At 39.5% G+C, this 20,941-nt stretch overlaps 1 protein-coding gene across 1 annotated transcript in view; it reads left to right on the top strand.

The window, feature by feature from the left end:
• The window catches only part of KLHL32 (kelch like family member 32), a 229,614-nt gene that overhangs the window by 48,584 nt on the left and 160,089 nt on the right, over positions 1-20,941 (top strand). The window contains exon 3 of the mRNA XM_024759311.1: positions 3,330-3,510. Coding sequence (XP_024615079.1) covers positions 3,330-3,510 — 181 coding nt within the window. The remainder of the gene's footprint in view (positions 1-3,329; positions 3,511-20,941) is intronic.

Here is a 20,941-nt window from a genome sequence, read left to right as displayed (position 1 = left end):
AATAATGGAGGGACATTGCTCTGAGGTGGGAGGTTTAGATTGCTAATTTGTATAATTTTGATGCCAAGGGAGCCATATGCAAGGATGTGTCTGCTTCCCATTCTAATTTAGACATGGTTCATGATAGTCTTTGAATCACCTCCTCCCTGGTTTATAATTATTGGCTTTATCACATGGGCCTATGGCTTTCCAGCTGTGTTCTGTGACCACTTGTGCCCTAACACTTTTTGCAGATTTACATCTGAGGGTTGAGTGGGAAGTTTCAGAATACAGTAATGACCTGTTGATTAATAAGCCTTTATTCCTTGCCAAATGTTGGAGTATTTGTTTCTGCTTTTAAGGAGTCCTAACATATTGGTTCCAAAATATTTGGAATCTTGTGCCAAGTGTTGCCTTAAATATTTAGCATGCTGTTTTCTTTAAGCTTGAATATTTCAAGCCCAACTGAATGATACTGTGAAATTGTGTATCCTCACAATTGTTTCAGAGCCGAGCCCTTTATTCTTTGCCAAATTTCAGTTTACAGCTGCTCTTTCCCTGGCAAGATTTATTCGCTGTCTATAGATGTCTGAAATGCAAATACTGATTCAGTCTTAATAATAAGGACATGAATTGTGGCTCTATATTTGGGAAATGAGTAAGGAAACATTATAAGCAATTATTTTAATGTATTCTTCTGTTCCACTACAAATGACATTTCAAAATACATTTATGTAGCATTTAAGGTGATATTAAAAGGGAGAAAAGTTATGAGAGTTTTAAATAAATGTATAAGTAAAATCTGTTTTCTCTCCCCAAACTTATCTTAGTCAGTGCAAAGATAAATGTTTTTGAAGCATGATTTCAAACGTTTCCTATCACTATCTCATGTTATATTAATGTGTATTATTTTTCAAAGGTAACTTTGATTTTGAGATTAACTATGCACAATCTAAATATAAAATTAATATGGACTTTGTGATTTTTTTTTCCCCCAGCATAGATTTTTGAGGTCTTCTTTACAGATTATCATTTTTTGGTTTTGTTTCAGGTTTTGTTTGTTTCTTTTATTTATTTTTTATGTTTAAAATTTTTTTGGCCACGCGGCATGTGGGATCCTCCCGGACCGGGGCACGAACCCATGTCCCCTGCATCGGCAGGCGGACTCTCAACCACTGCGCCACCAGGGAAGCCCCTTGTTTGTTTCTTTTATTTATTTTTTATGTTTAAAATTTTTTTGGCCACGCGGCATGTGGGATCTTAGTTCCCTGACCAGGGATCGAATCTGTGCCCCCTGCATTGGAAGTGTAGAGTCTTAACCGCTGGGCCGCCGGGGAAGTCTCTGTTTCTTTTATATTTTAAGCAGGAGGACAAATTACATTATTATGTTCATGGTAATAGGTTCTCAAAATGCCTAATCTTGCACCATCAGGTTTCTTATCTGTGAGATGGAGATATTAGTACCTGCCTCATAATGTTGTTATGAAGATAAAATGAATTGATAATTGTATATCGCTAAGAATAATTCATGGAACATAGTAAGGGCTTTGTGTTTGTAAAATATATAAAAATGTCATCCTTTTAGGAAGGATTTTTCAAAGACTATCCTAAAGCTTACTTAGCTGAGATAATATTTCTATTACTATTCTATTCCCTCATTTCTTTGAGCTATGCTAATTAATATCCATTCTAGCCTTTGCCTAGCAATTCGTGTGTTATTTATGCTTCTGAGTGTGGTTTTCAATTACTGACTTTAAAAGTCTGCCTGTAGCTAGAGCCCCTAGATGAATATTCGATGACAGTAACCATTTCAAAACTCACTGCTGCATTTCAACTGAAAATAATCCTCCCACCTTCCCACGAGAACTTACTATATCATCATCTCCTGTCAAATTTATTTTTTCTTTCAATAGTTCTGACATTTTTGAGGCTCCCCAGTCAAAAGTGTCCAATAAAGCTTACTGGCTGCACTCTGGCATTTCCCGGGAAGCATTTGGTTTACTTTAAGGTGATTTATGCCGAACCGTAATTTACCAGCCAACTGGCGGTGCAACCATGCAGGCTTGGCTGGTGGCAACTCCCTGGCTCTCCTGAGAGGCTCTTTCACATTCAGAGGAAGGAACCGGATGTCGAGTTATCAGGATGGGGGAGACAGTGCTCGTTCATCCTTATGGCAACCTTACTCGGTTTCAAGAAGAGTCGCAGGCCAGAAATAGAGCTTGATGGCCCTTGCTCTCATTCTGGGAGTAACTTACGACTGGTGCAGCTCACTCATTTTAGTCCAGTGTCGGTTCTGAGATTCTAGAGTGCCGTGGAGATTTTCACGTATCTAAGCTGGAATTGTTCATAACTATCCACAAATTCCGTTTGCATTTGGTGTTTATAGCATTACTTCTCCATTATTATAGGAAGACCTGGGGTTTTGAAAGGATATGGGATGAACATTTTAGGCTGGGGTGGGGAGTGAAGGGATAAGTTTCACAACGGGTAAGTTTAGTAATTTCACAAAATAGAGCAGAAAATAGATTGCCCAGTCATTCATAAGTCTAATATGAAGATCACACAAGATATTGCAGGCTAATAAGATAGATATATTTTACTTTCAGCCTTAAATTTTTTCTTTACAATGGCATCTCTTTTGATGTTCTCCTGGTGGTGCATAATTTCCTAAGTTTAATAATAAGCCACTATGGTTTAATTAATGGCCTTTTACATGAAATGGTCACTGGTAGCCTTTTTTCCCCCTAACTAACATTTGCTCAGTTTCATTTTATTTATTAATGGAGTATTGTGTCTTGTGGGGAGACTGAGTAAATTCTTCTCTGGTGAGCCATGCAGTGGGTTCTGTGCTAGAGCAGTGCCTGGCAAGTTCTGAGCTTGTGCTAACCCCACACAGGTGGTACAAAGCTAGAAAAGGAATCAGAGAGCTAGGGAGGGGGTCCCAGAGTGGAAGGATTTGCACACATATTTACACACATCTAGACACACATCCAGAAAAAGCTTTGCACTCAGAGATGTATACATACTGAGGGGACAGGGGCCCAGAAGCAGAGGCTCACAGGCCTGCAGTCATGGGCCAATACACAGACACAGATGGACACACAACAAACACAAATTCTCAAAGAGAGGGACCAGTGGGAAGGAGAAAGAAATCCTGTTGGGGGGAGGAAGAGAGAGAATTAGAGAAAAAGAAAGCAAGAGGATGGTGGAGAAAAAGACAATGAGGACTATAGACACTGGAATCCACACTCCCTGAGTTGCTCTTGAAGGAGGGAGGGAGTCTGGGGGCGGCTGGGCTGACGAGAGGAACAACATTAACTGGATTGCTCTCTTCGCTCTCCTCCTCGCAGTATTCAAGAAATGCTGACAGGCCAGAGGCTCTGCCACTCAGAATCTCACACTGATAGCGTCCTGGCAGCGCTGAATCAGCAGAGAAGTGACGGCATCCTCTGCGATGTCACGCTGATTGCTGAGGAACAGAAATTCCACGCTCACAAGGCAGTCCTAGCAGCCTGCAGCGACTATTTCCGGGTAAGTCAAGGTAGTTTGTTTGTTTATTTGTTTCTCTTAAGATATTAATAAACAGAGGATGACAGTTTACCTGAACTGTCACACAGTCATCAGCCAATTAGATAATCGTCCCCAGAGTTGTGAATGTTGGGGGGTTTTCCTGGTCAGACTGAGATTGGGGCCCCATTGGGATCCTCCCTGGGCTGGACACCTGGATGTCCCTCCAGTGGAGAGCAGACCTCTCCTTTGCATCTGAGGTGAGGGGCGTTTGACACTCTACCACCAAAAGAAAGCGTGGCATTGTAGTGCATCATAATGGGGGTGCAGGCTGAGGACAGGATGTTTCTGGATTCAGGATCAGAAGGACAATCTGTAAGAATTTATTTCTTAAAAGGTCTCTAAATATATGTAGTGTTTCTAATTTTTTATTTTCTATGGAACTTCTCGTCCTGGAGCTTTCCAAGTCTCTGCTCCAGGGACAGAGATGGAATTGACCTAAAGGATATTTATGGGTGATGCACAGGTACCTGTTTAGCTGAAGACGTTGTCTTGTTAAGTAGAACTTTGGACTTTGATTTCCAGTGGCTAGTGATATGTGATGATGTGTTTGTTGTTTTTTGAAGGTGAGTGTATAGTATGGTTTTAGCTAAATTTAATTTAATTTAGTATTTCCTATGATTCAGGTCATGGACAAAGGACTTTATATACATATCTCATTTAATCCTCACAGCAATCCATTTTATAAACACATGCACATGCTATAAAAATCACCATTTTACATGTAAGGAAACTGAATCTCAAAGATTAGGTAATTTGAGGTAACTCAGAGCTTAAGTAATAAGTCACACAGTTCCGAAGTGGCAGATCTACAATTGAAATCCATGTCTGAGTCTTAAACAGCATTCCGTTCTACCCCTTATACAGATACAAGAAAGAAAATTGTGACAATTAATAACCAGATTTTTTTAAAGTATTAATTTCTGAATATACATGATTTCTTATTTAATTTTTTTCAATGTTATTTCAGTTAACTAGTGATTAGGTAAGAAATTCAAAACATAATAGTATATAATCTCTATATAAATTAGAATATAAATTTAATTGTGAATTAAAAAATCTTTTTCTTACCAAAGTCTCAAATGATACAGAAACCAAATCCAGCCTGGGGCGATTTTTTGGTTTGATTTGGAAATTTTCAATAGTCACCTTGTATTTTGATGTTTAAGAGACAATATCAACTGTACTCAATTGCTGACTAGCAGTTAAAGAGAATTTTCAAAGATGCCAAATCGTAAAAGAAAGATTAAAAAAAGTTTTAAATGTGATGAAACCTGGTAATGTAGAAGATAAAGAGGTAATCACAGGGCTTGCCTGGTGGCGCAGTGGTTGAGAGTCCGCCTGCCGATGCAGGGGACACGGGTTCGTGCCCCGGTCCGGGAAGATCCCACATGCCGCGGAGCGGCTGGGCCGGTGAGCCATGGCCGCTGAGCCTGCGCATCCGGAGCCTGTGATCCGCAACGGGAGAGGCCACAACAGTGAGAGGCCCGTGTACAGAAAAAAAAAAAAAAAAAAAAGAGGTAATTACTTAAAATATCTATCTAAAATTAAAAATAGGGATTTACATAATTCTAAACTGCAGAAATGAAGTGGAGTATCTGTAAAGTGACCTTCTAGTTTCATTAATATGGCGTACATTTTATACACTCTCACATTGTCAGGGATTAATCTTCCAGAAAGCTTATATTATTTGGAGGGCTTTTGAAACAACATACTTTGGGTTGTTATATATAACATGTGCACATTATAAAATACGAGTTTTTTCTTCTTGTGGACCATAATATAGACCTCTTGGTGCTTGGCTTCTCTCCTCCTAGGTCTCTGTGGGTTGGATTTTGAATTTAATTTGAGGTTTGATTTTGTGCATGTGTGTATATGAGAGAGAGAATGTGCAAGTGAATGCGTACATGTGAGCACTGAAGAGCATTTTACTTGATGCTGGCATTTAACGATGTTTGCAGCTATTCCAAGTTATTCACCTCTTTTACCACAATGCCCCTCATTCTCTGATAGGTCATGCACAGAGTGCCTCCTTTAAAATACTGGTGTTATAAAGCCTGTGGAGAAAGCTTTATTATTCCCATTCTGTAGATAAGGAAACTGAAGTGCAATATGTTTAAATAACTTGCCCAAGGACTGCCAGATATTAAGTAGGAGAGCTGATTTTCACACACCAGAGCACCTGTCTCCTTGAGTACCAAGTTGTGCTTTTTCCACTGAACCATGTGCCCTGCTGGATTCAAACGCAGTCCCTTCAATCTCATGACCTGCTTGTGAGGTGAAATTTCAGTGACTTGTGTATTGATTGTTCAGATGGAGAAACCAAGACAAAGTTGGAACTCTTGGCACTTATCTCTTTTCTAGGCATTGTGATAAGTGCTGAAGTTATAATATTTAACCAGACATAGACTGAACCCTATGGAGCTTGTAATATAGTCACTATACTGGATGTTGTTTTTGCCGTATACCCTGTATCTTTTGTTAGCTTTTGTCATAACAAACCACCCCAAAACTTAGAAGCTGGATGGTAGTTCCTCTGGTCTGCCAGTTTCTCTGATCTATGCTGGACTCATTCTTACGTCAGCGGTTAACTGGAGAGTTGCCTGGAGACCGGATGATCTGAGTTGGCTTTGTTTACCTGTCTGGTGATTGGTAGGCTTATGGCTGGAGTTGTAGGGGACACTGGGCATGTATTTCTCACAAACAGGCTAGCCTGGGCTTTTTCACATGACAGCTAAATTCTAAAAACAGAAAGAGGGCTATCTTCAATACACAGGTGCTTTTCAAGCTCCTGTTTGTGTCCTGTTTACTAATGTCCCATTGGTCAAGCAAGTCACGTGGCCAGGCTGAGTCAGTGTCAGTGAGGATACCAAAGGGCATGGATGCAGCCAGGGGAAGAATTTGTTGCCATTTTTGTAACCTACCACTGTCAAGAACTGTCAAAGATTTGTGATTTATCCAAGTTGGAAACCAGCAGGTTAGTCTATCACTGGTTCAGAGATGCTGCTAGAAGACATGAAACTCTTAAGTCACACAAAGTGGGTTGGATCATTGAGGATCACTGAGCTTAGGGAACCTGAATCTTTTATAATGCGTAGGTAACACGTCTGTCCTTTGCTCTGGAAGAAAACATTATTATACTGGACAGTAAGCATGCCTACCCTTTGCTCTGCAAAGAAACGTTCTATCTCTGAGTAAGCAGAACTGCTCTTTGCTCTGAAGGGAGATATCACTCTGTCATCAAGGCCATTTGCTATAGAAACACCCCTGAAATGAGAGTTCAGAACAAGTACAGTCAGTGCCTCACTCATAATACATGCAGAAGTGCAAGAGACCCATGCCTTAAACTAGAATTATGTCTGGCTTCCTTGTGTCTTACACTCTACCACACTGAAACACCTAGAAACGGTATCCTGTCTGAGTAATTTCTATATCTCTCACAACATTTATAATGTTGCCTCAGGCTTAGTAAGTATGAATGAAGAAATGTTTTCTAATTCTCAGAGAATTCCATGTGTATTTCAATTTTTTAACATCCTGCATATAAAATATGCAAATTATTCATGGATTTTTCTTTCTAGTGTGATCTGTTCAAATTAATTAGGTAGTCTGACCTAAATAGATGTTTGTACTCTGTATTCTGATATCTGGCAGATTATTTTGAAGCTAAAATAATCGTGGATGGCAAGAGTGAGAAGGCCCAAGTTTTGGTGTAAACTGTTCCTTTACATTGATCTGAGAGATGGTATCAGCTTTTCTTGCTTAACATATGAATAACGAACAGTTGAGCACAAAGTACTGTGGATTCCTGTGATCATCAGCATTTTAAATGAAAGGGTTAAAACACATTCTTCAGCCAAGTAATAATGATTTTTTTAAAAAAAATTAAATTTACGCTTAATATCAGCACAACATGGCGTTAGTCAAAAGCTATAGCTGTGTTAGACCAGGGGCTTCTTTTATAAGAGTAAAGCAGTGGTGGAAGGAAGAAAGGAAAGATCTGAGTTTGAATACAGTGGGAGGGACCATATCTCCCTGTTTGCTATTGTTTCCCACAGTCCCTGACAAATAGTGGATGCTATTCTAATTAATATCTGTTGGGTTATTCACCCTCTTCACTATTTATTCTTTGAGCATAGGCAAGTCATTTGACTTCTGTAAACCTATGTTTTCTCATCTGTAAATTGGTGATCATAAAGCATAACTCTCAGAATAGGTTGATTCAGAGATTAGATTGAGATAAGGTACATAATGCACTAGGTGCTATATCTGATACACATCACACCTTCAGTAAACATTATCTGTTTCTCTTCTTGGGCTAACTTGGGATCCCTGGTCATGCTCTGTCTGGCCCTTTGTGGGAAAAGAAGACTGCTCATCTTTAGGCTCACCTGGTTGCAGACTCCCTCACCTTTTGATGGGTCAGAATAGCATTTTGGATTCATCCTTTCCCATCTTGATATTTTCTGAATCTGACACCCCCTTCCTTCTTGCTTAGAACATTCTAGTAGCCACTTAACTTTCTCCTCCTCTGGTTGTCCCTTGACAAACCATCACGCAGATGACTGTGTGGTGAACTTTCACCCCCCCTGCTCAGGTCCCCCAGAGCTCCTCAAGGCCTTTCTGCCAGACCCCCGGAGTGTGCCTTCTTGCTGTGTCATTATCATTCATCCTCATCTGTGTTCTCCCATCTGTTCATTTGATCTTGCAGCCATAACTGTTCTCCAAACACTCTCTTCCACCTGAGGGCCTTTCCACCTCTCAGCCTTGCTAATGACCATTCCTTCTACCTTAACCTCCTACTCACCTCTTTGTCTACCTTGTCCATTTTCCAAGGTTTATCTCAGCCAACAAGTATGAAGTCCTCCACAAAGCCTTATCCTGTCTACCCTCTGCCACCTCTCTAAATTCATATGCAAGGTCCCTCTTTTCTGAAGCATTATAACTGTAGCTTGTCTCACCCATGGAATTAAAGATCAACAAAATGAAAGAGCAACCTACAGAATAGGAGAAGATATTTGCAAAGCGTATATCTGATAATGAATTAATATCCAAAATATGTAAGGAGCTCATAAAACTTAATAGCAAAAACCCACATACTGTGATTAAAAAATAGGCAAAGGATATTAACAGACATTTTCCCAAAGAAGATATACAACTGGCCAGCAGGCATATGGGCATGCTCAACATTACCATCAGGGAAAACCACAATGAGAAATCACCTCACACCTACTAGGATGGCTATTACCAAGACAAGAGATAAAAAATGTTGGTGAGGATGCAGAGAAAAGGGAACCCTTATACAATGTTGGTGGGAATGTGAATTGGTGTAGCCACTATGGAAAACATTATGGTTTCTCAAAAAATTAAAAATAGAACTACCATATGATCCAGCAATCCCATATCTGGGCATATAAAAAAGGAAATGAAATCAGGATCTTAAAGAGACATCTGTACTCCCATGCTCATTGCAGCAGTATTCATAATAGCTGAGATATGGAAACAACCCAAGTGTCTGTCCATGGATGAATGGATAAAGAATATGTGGGGTGTGTGTGTGTAACGGAATATTATTTACGCATGAGAAAGAAGGAAATCCTGCCATCTGCAACAACATGGATGAACCATGAGAACATTATGCTAAGTGAAATAAGTCAGACAGAGAAAGACAAATATTGTATGACCTTACTTACAGAAACAGAGAATAGAATGGTGGTTGCCAGGGGCTGGGGAGTAGTTGAAATGGGGAGATGTTGGCAAAGGGCATAAACTTCCAGTTAAAAGATGAGAAAGTTCTAGGGAATCTAACGTGCAGCAGGGTGACTGTAGTAGATAATACTGTATTGTAGACTTGAAAGTTTCTAAAAGAGTAGCTCTTAGAAGTTCTTAGTACATACATACAAGAAAAGATAACTGTAAAGTGACGGATGTGTAACTAATCTTATTGTGGTAATCATTTCACAATATATATGTGTATCAAGTCATCACATTGTATACCTTAAACTTACACAGTGTGTTGTGTTAATTATATCTCAATAAAGCTGGAAACTTTTTTTTTTTTTGGCGGTACGCGGGTCTCTCACTGTTGTGGCCTCTCCCGTTGCGGAGCACAGGCTCCGGACGCACAGGCTCAGTGGCCATGGTTCACGGGCCCAGCCGCTCCGCGGCATGTGGGATCTTCCCGGACCGGGGCACGAACCTGTGTCCCCTGCATTGGCAGGCGGACTCTCAACCACTGCACCACCAGGGAAGCCCCATGGAAACTTTTTTTAAAAAGGAATTCAAGATTGACACTGATGAATTGAAGATTATACCCTGATGTGTTATAAAATTGATGACTAATAAGAACCTGCTGTATAAAAAAAAAGGAATTGAAGATGTGTCATGTGTTGCAGTCCCTTTCACCAGTGACTTCTCTGAAAGTGACTGACTAGCTGAGGACTAGTGAAGTCCATCAAAGTACTGTTGAACAGAATTGAATGAGGAAGTATTAAACCAGAGGTAGCAGGAGGAATTAGAGGCCTTATGATCTGGAGTGTATGTGAGAAATGGGATGAGTCAGCCTCTTACCCTTTTCCCTGTGTTAGCCCTGGGCAGTGGGCCACCCTGTAGCTTCTGGAGGCTGTTGTTTACCATTTGCTATCTCCAGCTTCAATCTCCATGAATGCCTGTACTTTCTGACCAAGGAAGCAGATGTCTTGACTGTCTCACATAGCTTTGCATATGTGATGGCAAAGTGATTCAAATATGACATTTTGGAGAGTTAAATATTTGACCATCACTTTCCACTAGAGCCTGAGTGTGCTCTGCCTATGTAATTTTTAGTTTTGAGAAAAGAGGATAAAGCCCATGATAATAAAAAAAAATCTGTGTTCCCTGTATTTTTATAATCATACTCTCCAGTCACTATTTGATTAAAATGGCATTAAAGGCTATTAAATGAGTATATAATATATAATTACAAATAAATGTTTTTTTAAAAAATTCAGTAAGCATTTGTTACATACCTACTATTTTCTAGATGCAGAATGAATTTATAGTCTGGTAGGAGATACAGACAAGTGAACAAATAACTATAGTGTAGTGTAATTATATTAACAGTTTGGGTGGTGTCGGAGGTCTTGAACCTTGTTTTTATCCCTCTTCCTCTCTCTGGCACTCTCAATCAATAATAACTACCACTAATTGAGTATTTACTGTGCTACAGACACTCTAACCACTCTATGTGTATCAGTTCATTTCATTTTCTAAAGAAATCTGTAAGATGGATGGTATTATTATTAAGTATCACCATCATCATCTCCGTTTTAAAAATAGAGAAATGGAGACTTGATGTTAAATAATTCACATTAGGGGCATGGAAGCAGTCAAGTAAGAGCTGATGGAGGCCTGACCTGAGGCTGGAGAGACAGGATGTGTGTGAGGAGTGGTGAGGGGGAGGGAGATTGGGCGGGTAGTAGTAGGTAGAATACACAGGACGCTGCGTGGATGGTGAGGGAGAGGAATGAGTGAGGGGCTTCCCTGGTGGCGCAGTGGTTGAGAGTCTGCCTGCCAATGCAGGGGACACGGGTTCGAGCCCTGGTCTGGGAAGATCCCACATGTCGCGGAGCGACTGGGCCCGTGAGCCACAGCTACTGAGCCTGCGCGTCTGGAGCCTGTGCTCCACAACAAGAGAGGCCGTGATAGTGAGAGGCCCGCGCACTGTGATGAAGAGTGGCCCCCGCTTGCCGCAACTAGAGAAAGCCCTCTCACAGAAACGAAGACCCAACACAGCCAAAAATAAATAAATAAATAAACTCCTACCCCCAACATCTTATTAAAAAAAAAAAAAGAATGAGTGAGCTCCTGGCCGGTGGGAGCAAGTGGGTGCTCACCCTCACTGCAGACTGGAGGTGTGGATGGAGCTGGGAAAAGGGCAGCTGCAAGGCATCTTGAAGGAATCAGTACCATCGAGGGAGCAAGTGTGGAAGGCTCTTGAGGGGTGGAGCCAGTGCCTTTTTTTCTTTTCTGGTCCTCTGCATCCCCTGCGCCAAGTGCAGTGCCTGGCGGCCCACAGACCCTCAGTATTCATTCTCCCCTGCTGCATCTGGCTGGAACAATTTCCTGCTGTGTCACATGGGTGGGGCCTTCCCAATCTCCTCCTCAGAACACCCATTACATGTACTGTCTGTTTTACCCATTAGTTCATCTTATTTCTTAAGCAGGTTTCTTATAAAGACTTGAAGGTAGTAGGACTGCTGACAGTAAACATATACGTGAGATCATTGTTGGGTTCAGGCTGTCTCTTATTTGGTGGGTTTAGAGACTCTTCGTGAACATTTCTGATGTTCAGAAATCATATGTAAGACATACTGTGTTCATCACATTGAGGATATACAGCAACGTACCATCGACAGTTATTTGCTTCCAGCCGCCAAGCCTGCAGCCTCCTGCCTTTTTTCCCTGCCTGTTCCTGAGCCTTCATTGATTTTGTGAGCTCCCAATAAACTATATTTTTGCTTAAACAAATAAAATTAAGAATAAAAATAAATGTACATGAAATACTGTCAAATGCTATCTATGTAAATATTAAAGGACTTTGAATAGTCCGTTTTTGTCTTTTGTTCAGTCACCCCTGCCACCGCTTTCTTCTGGGAACCTTCTGAGCAGTTGCTGGGCTTGATGCTGTAATGAGGATTCACTCTTTTGATCCATAGGACTGTGGTCACAAGCTGATTAGTACAGTCCTCAAAAATTAACCATTAGCTGGGAGTGATTCAAAACTAACCTCCTTTTCAGAAAAAAAAAGAATAAAAATAATAGTAAAATAACCCTCAAATCCTTCAGTACATATAGTAATTAGTTTTAGTTTATCTTTTTGATGGTTACTGTGAGCGTAATAAATATCTACTACTGTCCTAAAAAGCAAAGCATTACTCTACAGTTATTTAAATTGGTACCTGAATACCGCTAAAATTAAATCCCGTGATGTTCAATATTTTCCATAGTCAGTTTTACACTGACCTGTCCTGTGACTGATTACTTTGCTTGAGGCCAAATGGATACTACTGAGTTCTGTGGTTATTGGGTGTTTATGCTGAAACAGCAGCCTTGTTAATTCTTGCAAATCTGCACACTGCTGTGTTCTTTCCTTTCCCCAGCTTCTGCATTTTGTGTATCAATCACAGAGGCACCAGAGTATCATTTTCATAGTGCATTTGACTTATGCATTATATGGTAAACTGATTATTGTTTTCCATCAAATGAATACTTGTTTTAACATTCAATGTTATCATATTTGTTTATAGAAATAATTAAAAAGTAGAGCAATGTCTGTTAGGAATTAAAAACTATGGCTAAAGGCTGAGGTTTTACCAGTATTGAAGCTATTGTCAGGAACCTGCGGGGTGGGGGTAGAACTCTTAAGGAAGTTTAAAAAGACCAATGGGCAGATTCTACTGGACAGATTACGAAGAATACCGGAAAGTGATTCAGATATATGATGCTTTTAAAATGTACATTTCATTTTTTGTTTGAGTTTTGATAGCAAAACCATCAAGGAAATAATTTATTTTCAGGTTGTAGTTATCTATTTTCACTATGTTTGATTGAATGCAGGAATGCAGAACTCCTGGCAATAGGAAAAGGCAAAAATCCAATATTAGGACCATTTTATCCCTGTCGTATTCTTTTTCTCATGATAAATTTAATTCACTGTATGCAACTATGAAATAACTAACCTTTAACATTTTTTATTTTTCATATTTTTAAACGTTTCCATTTTAATTTTCTTAGGTTTTGCTTAGTATTTAATATTTAATCTTATTTAATATTTTTAACACAGTAACTATTACTACTTCACAAATCAATGTGCTTCTTTATTACTGCTTAATGTGGTAAGGACAGATTAACTCTGTAGCTGACAATAGTGCCAAATGATGCACATAATTCACTACTTTCTCAATTCCATAGGTATTTACTGAGCATCTACTATATGCAGAAAAGTTTGTGCTTGATTTTGCAAGGGGTACAGAAAACATCAACACTCAGCTTCTGCACAAGAGGTGAAGGGTGAGACAGATCTTGGTAACATATGAGATTGCACATCAAGAGGGAAAAGAGAGAGCAGAAAAAAACGTCTGTGGTTAGGACCTAAAGGATGCCTTTAGTCAGGTGGCAGAAAGAGAATGAAAAGATGGCCAAGGGGACAAAAAAGGAAAAGTCAAAGATATATAAAGATAACTACCATGTACATTTTAATCAAAGTGTAAAATTAAAGGGTTTCAAGAGATCGGCATTTTCTGCAGAAGATCAAGGAGAATGCAAAAGAATTCACTGTTGTTGAAGAAGTTGGTCTCAGTAGTGTGGGAAAGGAAGCCAAAATCTAAGGGGTGATGTATAAAAATATTGATCAGAGCTACTCGAGGTCCATGGACCAGTGCCAGTCTGTGAAATGCTTGTTAACTATCCATGCTAATAATCTGCTGAATGTTAATCAGCTCCATCATGAAATACTGTGTTAGTTCAGCTGCCAGTTTTTCACAGGAAGCCTTTCTCAAGAAGCAAGTAGTGAGTTTGTGTTCTGGCAGGGACTTTATACCTTGTGTCTGATGGATAAGTAGCAATTTGAAGACAGCCTACTTTGAAGAGCAATGATACAGATAATAACAGTGTAGATATATACACCATTCCATTTTTATTTTTATTTTTTATCCAGCTTTATTGAGATGTTGTCATATAACATTGTAAAAGTTTAAAGTATATAACTGTGATGATTCGATATACCTATACATTGTGAAATGGTTGCCACAATAAGGCTAGTTAACACATCCATCACTTCACATAGTTACCTTATTGTGTGCGTGTGATAACTATTAATATCTACTCTCTTAGCAGCTTTTAAGTCTACAATAAAGTGTGGGTTAACTGTAGTCACCATGTTGTACATTAGATCCCCAGAACTTATTCATCTTATAACTGGAAGTTTATGCCATTTGGTCAATAGCTCATTCCCCCCAGTCCTCAGCCCCTGGCAACCAACATTCTATGATAGGTTTCTATGATTTTGAATTTTTAAGATTCCTCTTATGGGTTGGCCAAAAAGTTTGTTCAGTTTTCGCAGTTACAGAAAAACCCGAACGAACTTTTGGCCAGCCCAATGTAAGTGAGATATAGTATTTGTCTTTGTCTGATTTATTTCACTTAGCATTATGCTATCAAGGTTTATCCATGTCACAAATGGCAGGACTTCCTTCTCTCTCATGGGTGAATAATATTCCCTCGTGTATATGTACCACATCATCTTTATCCATTTATCTGTAGAAAGACATTTAGGTTGTTTCCATGCCTTGCCTATTGTAAATAATGCTGCAATGAACATGAGAGTTCAGCTATTTCTTCAAGATCCTGATTTTATTTTCTTCGAATATACACCCAAAAGCGGGATTGCTAGATCGTATTCTATTTTTAATTTTTTGAGGAATGTACTGTATTGTTTTCCATAGTGGCTGTACCAATTTACATTCCCACCAACAGTTTACAAGGTTTCCCTTTTCTCTGCATCCCCACCAGCACTTGTTATTTCTTGTCTTTTTGATAATAGCAATCTTAGCAGGTGTGAGGTGACTTATTGTGGTTTTGGTTTGCATTTCTCTGTTGATTAGTGATGTTGGACACATTTTCATGTACCTGTTGGCCATCTATATGTCTTCTTTGGGAAGATGTCTATTCAGATCTTCTACCCATTTTTAAATTCAGATTATTTTTTATTTTTGCTGTTGACTTGTATGAATTCTTTATTTAGTTTGCATATTAACCCCTTATCAGATATATGATTGCAGATATTTTCTCTCATTCTATATCTTGCTTTTTCATTTTGTTGATGGTTTCTTTTGCTATGCAGAAGCTTTTGAGTTTGATGTAGACCCACTTATTTATTTTGGATTTTGTTGCCTTTTGGTGTCAAATTTAAAAAAATTATCACCAAGATTGATGTCCAGGAGCTTACTGCCTATATTTTCTTTTAGGATGTTGACAGTTTTTGTCATGAAAGGATGTTGAATTTTGTTAAATGCTTTATCTGCATCAATTGAGATGATTATATATTTTTTTATCTTTCATTCTGTTAATGAGGTATATGTCACGTTTAATTTGCATATGGTGAACTATCCTTGCATCTCAGGTATAAATCCCACTTGATCATGGTGTATCATCCTTTTAATGTTCTGTTGAATTTGATTTGCTAATATTTTGTTAGGATTCTTGCGTCTATATTGATCAGGGATATTGGCCTGTATTTTTCTTTTCTTGTAGTGTACTTATTTGGCTTTGACGTCAGGGCAATAATTGCGTCATAAAATGAGTTTGGGAGTATTCGCTCCTCTTCAGGTTTTTGGAAGAGTTTGAGAAGAAATGGCATTAATTCTTTCTTACATGTTTGGTAGAATTCACCAGGGAAGCCATTTGGTCCTGGGCTTTTCTTGGTTGGAAGTTTTTTGATTACTGATTCAATCTCCTTGTTCATTATTGGTCAGCTCAAATTCTATTTCTTCATAATTCAGTCTTGGTAGGCTGTATTTATAGTAATTTATCCAGTTCTTCTAGCTTATACAATTTGTTGGTGTGTAATTGTTTATAGTAGTCTCTTATGATCCTATGATCCTTTGTATTTTGTGGTATCATTTATAATATCTCCTCTTTCATTTCTGATTACATGAACTATGGTACCTCCATACAATGGAATATTATTCAGTGATAAAAAGAAATGATTTATCAAGCCATGAAAAGACATGGAGGAACCTCAAATGCATATTACTAAGTGAAAGAAGCCAGTCTGAAAGGTACTTAACTATATGACTCCAACTATATGGCATTCTGGAAAACGCAAAACTATGGAGATAGTAAAAAGATCAGTCGTGCCAGGGCCTGTGGGGAGGGAAGGATATATAGATGAAGCATAGGTGATTTGGGGGGCAGTGAAACTGATCTGTGTGATACTATTATGGTAGATACATGTCATTATACATTTGTCAAATTCATAGTGTACCTTAAGGTAAGAGTACTTTAAGAGTGAAGCTTAATGTAAACTGCAGACTTTGGTTGATAATGGTGTCTCAATGTTGATTCATCAGTTTTGCCACACTGGTGAGGTATGTTGATGCGAAGGGGTTACGTGGAATTCTCTGTACTTTCTCCTGAGTTTTGCTGTGAAGCTGAAACTGGTCTAAAAAATAAAATGTATTAATTTTTTAATGAAAGAAAAAATACTACAGGTACCTCACTACTTTCTCATAATTGTTTTATTGTTTCCTGGAAAGATGACCTTCCGATTGTTTTTGTGATAAAGAAATTATAAGTAAAATCAAACACAGATATAGGAGAAGTATTCCAAACAATGGTGTTGGGAAGGCATGGAAGCTGTGAAATCAAACATTTTTTTTTTTTTTTTTTTTTTTTTTTTGCATTGAGTGAGCAATTAGATTGTGAAAATGAAACCTACCCCTTAGGGGAATAGTCAGCTTTAATATATAATAAGTCATGATTCTAAGAATAGCAGGAATGGATACGTTAAGATGGCGAGCAGCACTCTGGACATGATCTGACTTGTTCTTGCATTAAAGGGCGTTGCCATTCCTCTGCACAGTGTCCTGAGCACCTGTGTATGCAGGACGTTGTACTGACTCTGCTGCAAGAGAGTGGTGCAAATTCCAGTCTGAGTTCGACTTGGAAGGCAGAAGACTGATGCCCCAGCCAAAAGACAGGCAGCAAGAAAGAATTCTTTCTAACTCAGCCTTTTATTCTATTCAGGCCTTCAACTGATTGGATGAGACCCACCCTCACTGGGGAGGGCCATCTGCTTTATTCAGTCTGCCAATTCAAATGTTAATCTCTCCTGAAATGGAACCCTCATATACTGTTGGTGGGAATGTAAATTGATACAGCCACTATGGAAAACAGTGTGGAGGTTCCTTAAAATACTAAAAATAGAACTACCATATGACCCAACAATCCCACTCCTGGGCATATACCCAGAGTAAACCATAATTCAAAAAAACACATGCACCCCAATGTTCACAGCAGCACTATTTACAATAGACAGGACATGGAAGCAATGTAAATGTCCTTCAGCAGAGGAATGGATAAAGAAGATGTGGTACATAGGAAAAATACTCTTTGACATAAACCACAGCAAGATCATTTTTGACCCACCTCCTAGAGTAATGAAAATAAAAACAAAAATAAACAAATGGGACCTAGTTAAACTTAAAGGCTTTTGCACAGCAAAGGAAACCATAGACAAGACGAAAAGACAACTTTCAGAATGGGAGAAAATATTTACAAATGAAACAATGGACAAAGGATTAATCTCCGAAATATACAAACAGCTCATGGAGCTGAATATCAAAAAAACAAACAATCCAATTAAAAAATGGGCAGAAGACCTAAATAGACATTTCACCAAAGAAGACATACAGGTGGCCAAGAGACACATGAAAAGATGCAAATCAAAACTACAATGAGGTATCACCTCACACTGGCCAGAATGGCCATTATCAAAAAATCTGGAAACAGTAAATGCTGGAAAGGGTGTGGTGAAAAGGGAACCCTCCTGCACTGCCGGTGGGAATGTAAATTGATACAGCCACTATGGAGAACAGTATAGAGGTGCCTTAAAAAACTAAAAATAGAACTACCATATGACCCAGCAATCCCACTACTGGGCATATACCCTGAGGAAACCACAATTCAAAGAGACATGTAGGGCTTCCCTGGTGGTGCAGTGGTTGAGAGAATGCCTGCCGATGCAGGGGACACGGGTTTGTGCCCCGGCCCGGGAGGATCCCATACACCGCGGAGCAGCTGGGCCCATGAGTCATGGCCGCTGAGCCTGCGTGTCCAGAGCCTGTGCTCTGCAACGGGTAGACATAGAGAATGGACTTGAGGACACGGGGTGGGGAGGGGGAAGCTGGGGCGAAGTGAGAGTAGCAGCAGCATATATACACTACCGAATGTAAAATAGTTAGCTGGGAAGCAGCAGCATAGCACAGGGAGATCAGCTCTGTGCCTTGCGATGACTTAGAGGTATGGGATAGGGAGGGTGGGAGGGATGCTCAAGAGGGAGGGGATATGGGGATATATGTATGCATATGTCTGATTCACTTTGTTGTACAACAGAAACTAAGACAGTATTGTGAAGCAATTACACTCCAATAAAGATCTATAAAAAAGAAAGAAAATATTCCAACATGTCATATCTGTTTAATTGTATGTATAAACCTATGTATGCAATTGATTCATAAACAAACACATATTTGCTTTAAAAAAAAGATGTGGTACGTATATACAGTGGAATATTCTCAGCCATAAAAAGGAATGAAATTGGGTCATTTGTAGAGACATGGATGGACCTAGAGAGTGTCATACAGAGTGAAGTAAGTCAGAAATAGAAAAGCAAATATCGTATAATAATGCATATATGTGGAATCTAGAAAAATGGTATAGATGTTCTTATTTGCGAAGCAGAAATAGAGACACAGATGTAGAGAACAAAAGTATGGTTACCAAGGGGGAAAGGGCTGGGGTGGGAGGAATTGGGAGACTGGGATTGACACATATACATTATTGATACTATGTATAAAATAGACAACTGATGGGAACATACTGTATAGCACGGGGAACTCTACCTAATGCACTGTGGTGACCTAAATGGGAGGGAAGCCCAAAAGGGAGGGGATATCTGTATATGTATGGCTGATTCATTTTGTTGGGCAGTGGAGGCTAACACAACATTGTAAAGCAACCATACTCCAATAAAAATTAATTAGAAAATGTTAATCTCTCCCAAAACATCTTCACCACACATCCATTAATAATGCTTTACCAGATACCTGGGAACCCTGTGACCCAGTCAGGTTGACACTTATAATTAACTGTCACGGACACTGTCTCTGTCCTCAAAGAACTTACAATTCTTAGGAAAGGTAAAACATACACACATAATTATAATTCAAGGCAGAATAAGGCAGGAGCGTGTAATCTGAATCTCTCCCTTTTAGGGAGTCAGGTTTCTATACAGGTTCTATACAGACTTCCTCTGATACTGTGTCTCATGTGGCAGTCTGGCAGTCCTCTTTTGTAATTTCCTGCCTCCTAACTTTCTAGTCCCTTCTCCAATACCCTACCACTCTATACAAATTTAACTTATTTATTTGCTCTCTCATTCATTAATTCATTTCTTTAATCATTCATTCATTCAACAGTTATGTATGAAGTACCCACTAAGTGCTAGACATTGTTCTAGATTGTGAAGATGCAATAATATATAAAACAGACAAAATTCTTGCTCTTAGGACACTTCCATTCTAGTTGGCCAAGAATGACTGTAAACAGATAAGTATGGAGTTTGTCTAATGCGGGTAAAGGCTGTGGAGGACAACAGCAGGGTAAGGTAGGCAGTGCTTGTCCTAGTGGTGGTGAGAATTGCCTCTTTTTAATAGGGTGGTCTGGGGAGGCTCACTTATAAGGGAAGGAGCAGGCTATGCACGTGAGGCCAGGTCACGTGTGACCACCTTGCAAGCTGTTGTTAGGGTTTTGGTTATTACTTCAGTGAGGTGGGCAGTGCTGAGACAATTTTGACAGAGACGTAATGTCACCTGACCTGTGTTTTGAAAAGGTAACTCTCCAGTTTCTGTCAGGAGATGAGAGTGGATGCCAGGATTCTGAAAGGAGGCTCTTAGAGTAAGACAGGAGCAAGGCGATGGCTTACACTGGGGTAGTGGGGCTGGAGGTGCCATGGACTCTTGGATGCATTTTGAAGGGAGAAAGAGCCCAGGGAATTTGATGGGGAACTGGTGTTAGAGTATGAGAGAAAGAGAAGTGGCCAAGGCTGATTCCAAGGCATTTGCCTAAGGCACTGGAGGGGTGAGGTTGTCTTTACTATGATTAGGAAGATTGTGGAAAGACTAGTTTTGCAGTCATTAGGTTATGTTCACGACAAAGTGTAGGCTTTATCACATGTTTTCTAGTAGTTGTGCACGTATGGTCTCCCCCACCAGGTGGAGGCTTTCCTGAGGGGAAGGGTTTTGGTTGTTGTCATAGGACTTCTGCCTAGCGCAGTGCCTCACACATGGTTTGTGGTCACTGGACACTTGAGGAATGAATATATGGACTTTGCTGCAGGTAGATTACAGATTAAGTGCATTCTGGAGTCTGGTAGTGAAGATATGTAGAGTTGTGTTTTTATAGTGGCGGTGGTTTTTGTACAGATTTGCCATCAGTGGTCCTACTGGTTAGAAGTAGGGTATCATCTTGGTAATGAAATCATACAAAGATCTTCGGTCTCTGTGGAACTGAAACATCCAACAAATGGTATTTTTATGTACACAGCGTTGTGCCACACCAAGAGCTGGTCTGAAAA

The sequence above is a fragment of the Neophocaena asiaeorientalis genome, unplaced genomic scaffold (genome assembly GCF_003031525.2).
Source record: "Neophocaena asiaeorientalis asiaeorientalis breed wild unplaced genomic scaffold, Neophocaena_asiaeorientalis_V1.1 scaffold505, whole genome shotgun sequence".
Classification (NCBI taxonomy): Eukaryota; Metazoa; Chordata; class Mammalia; order Artiodactyla; family Phocoenidae; genus Neophocaena; species Neophocaena asiaeorientalis.
Note: the sequence above shows the minus strand (reverse complement) of the source record. Positions and strands in the feature narration are given on the sequence as shown.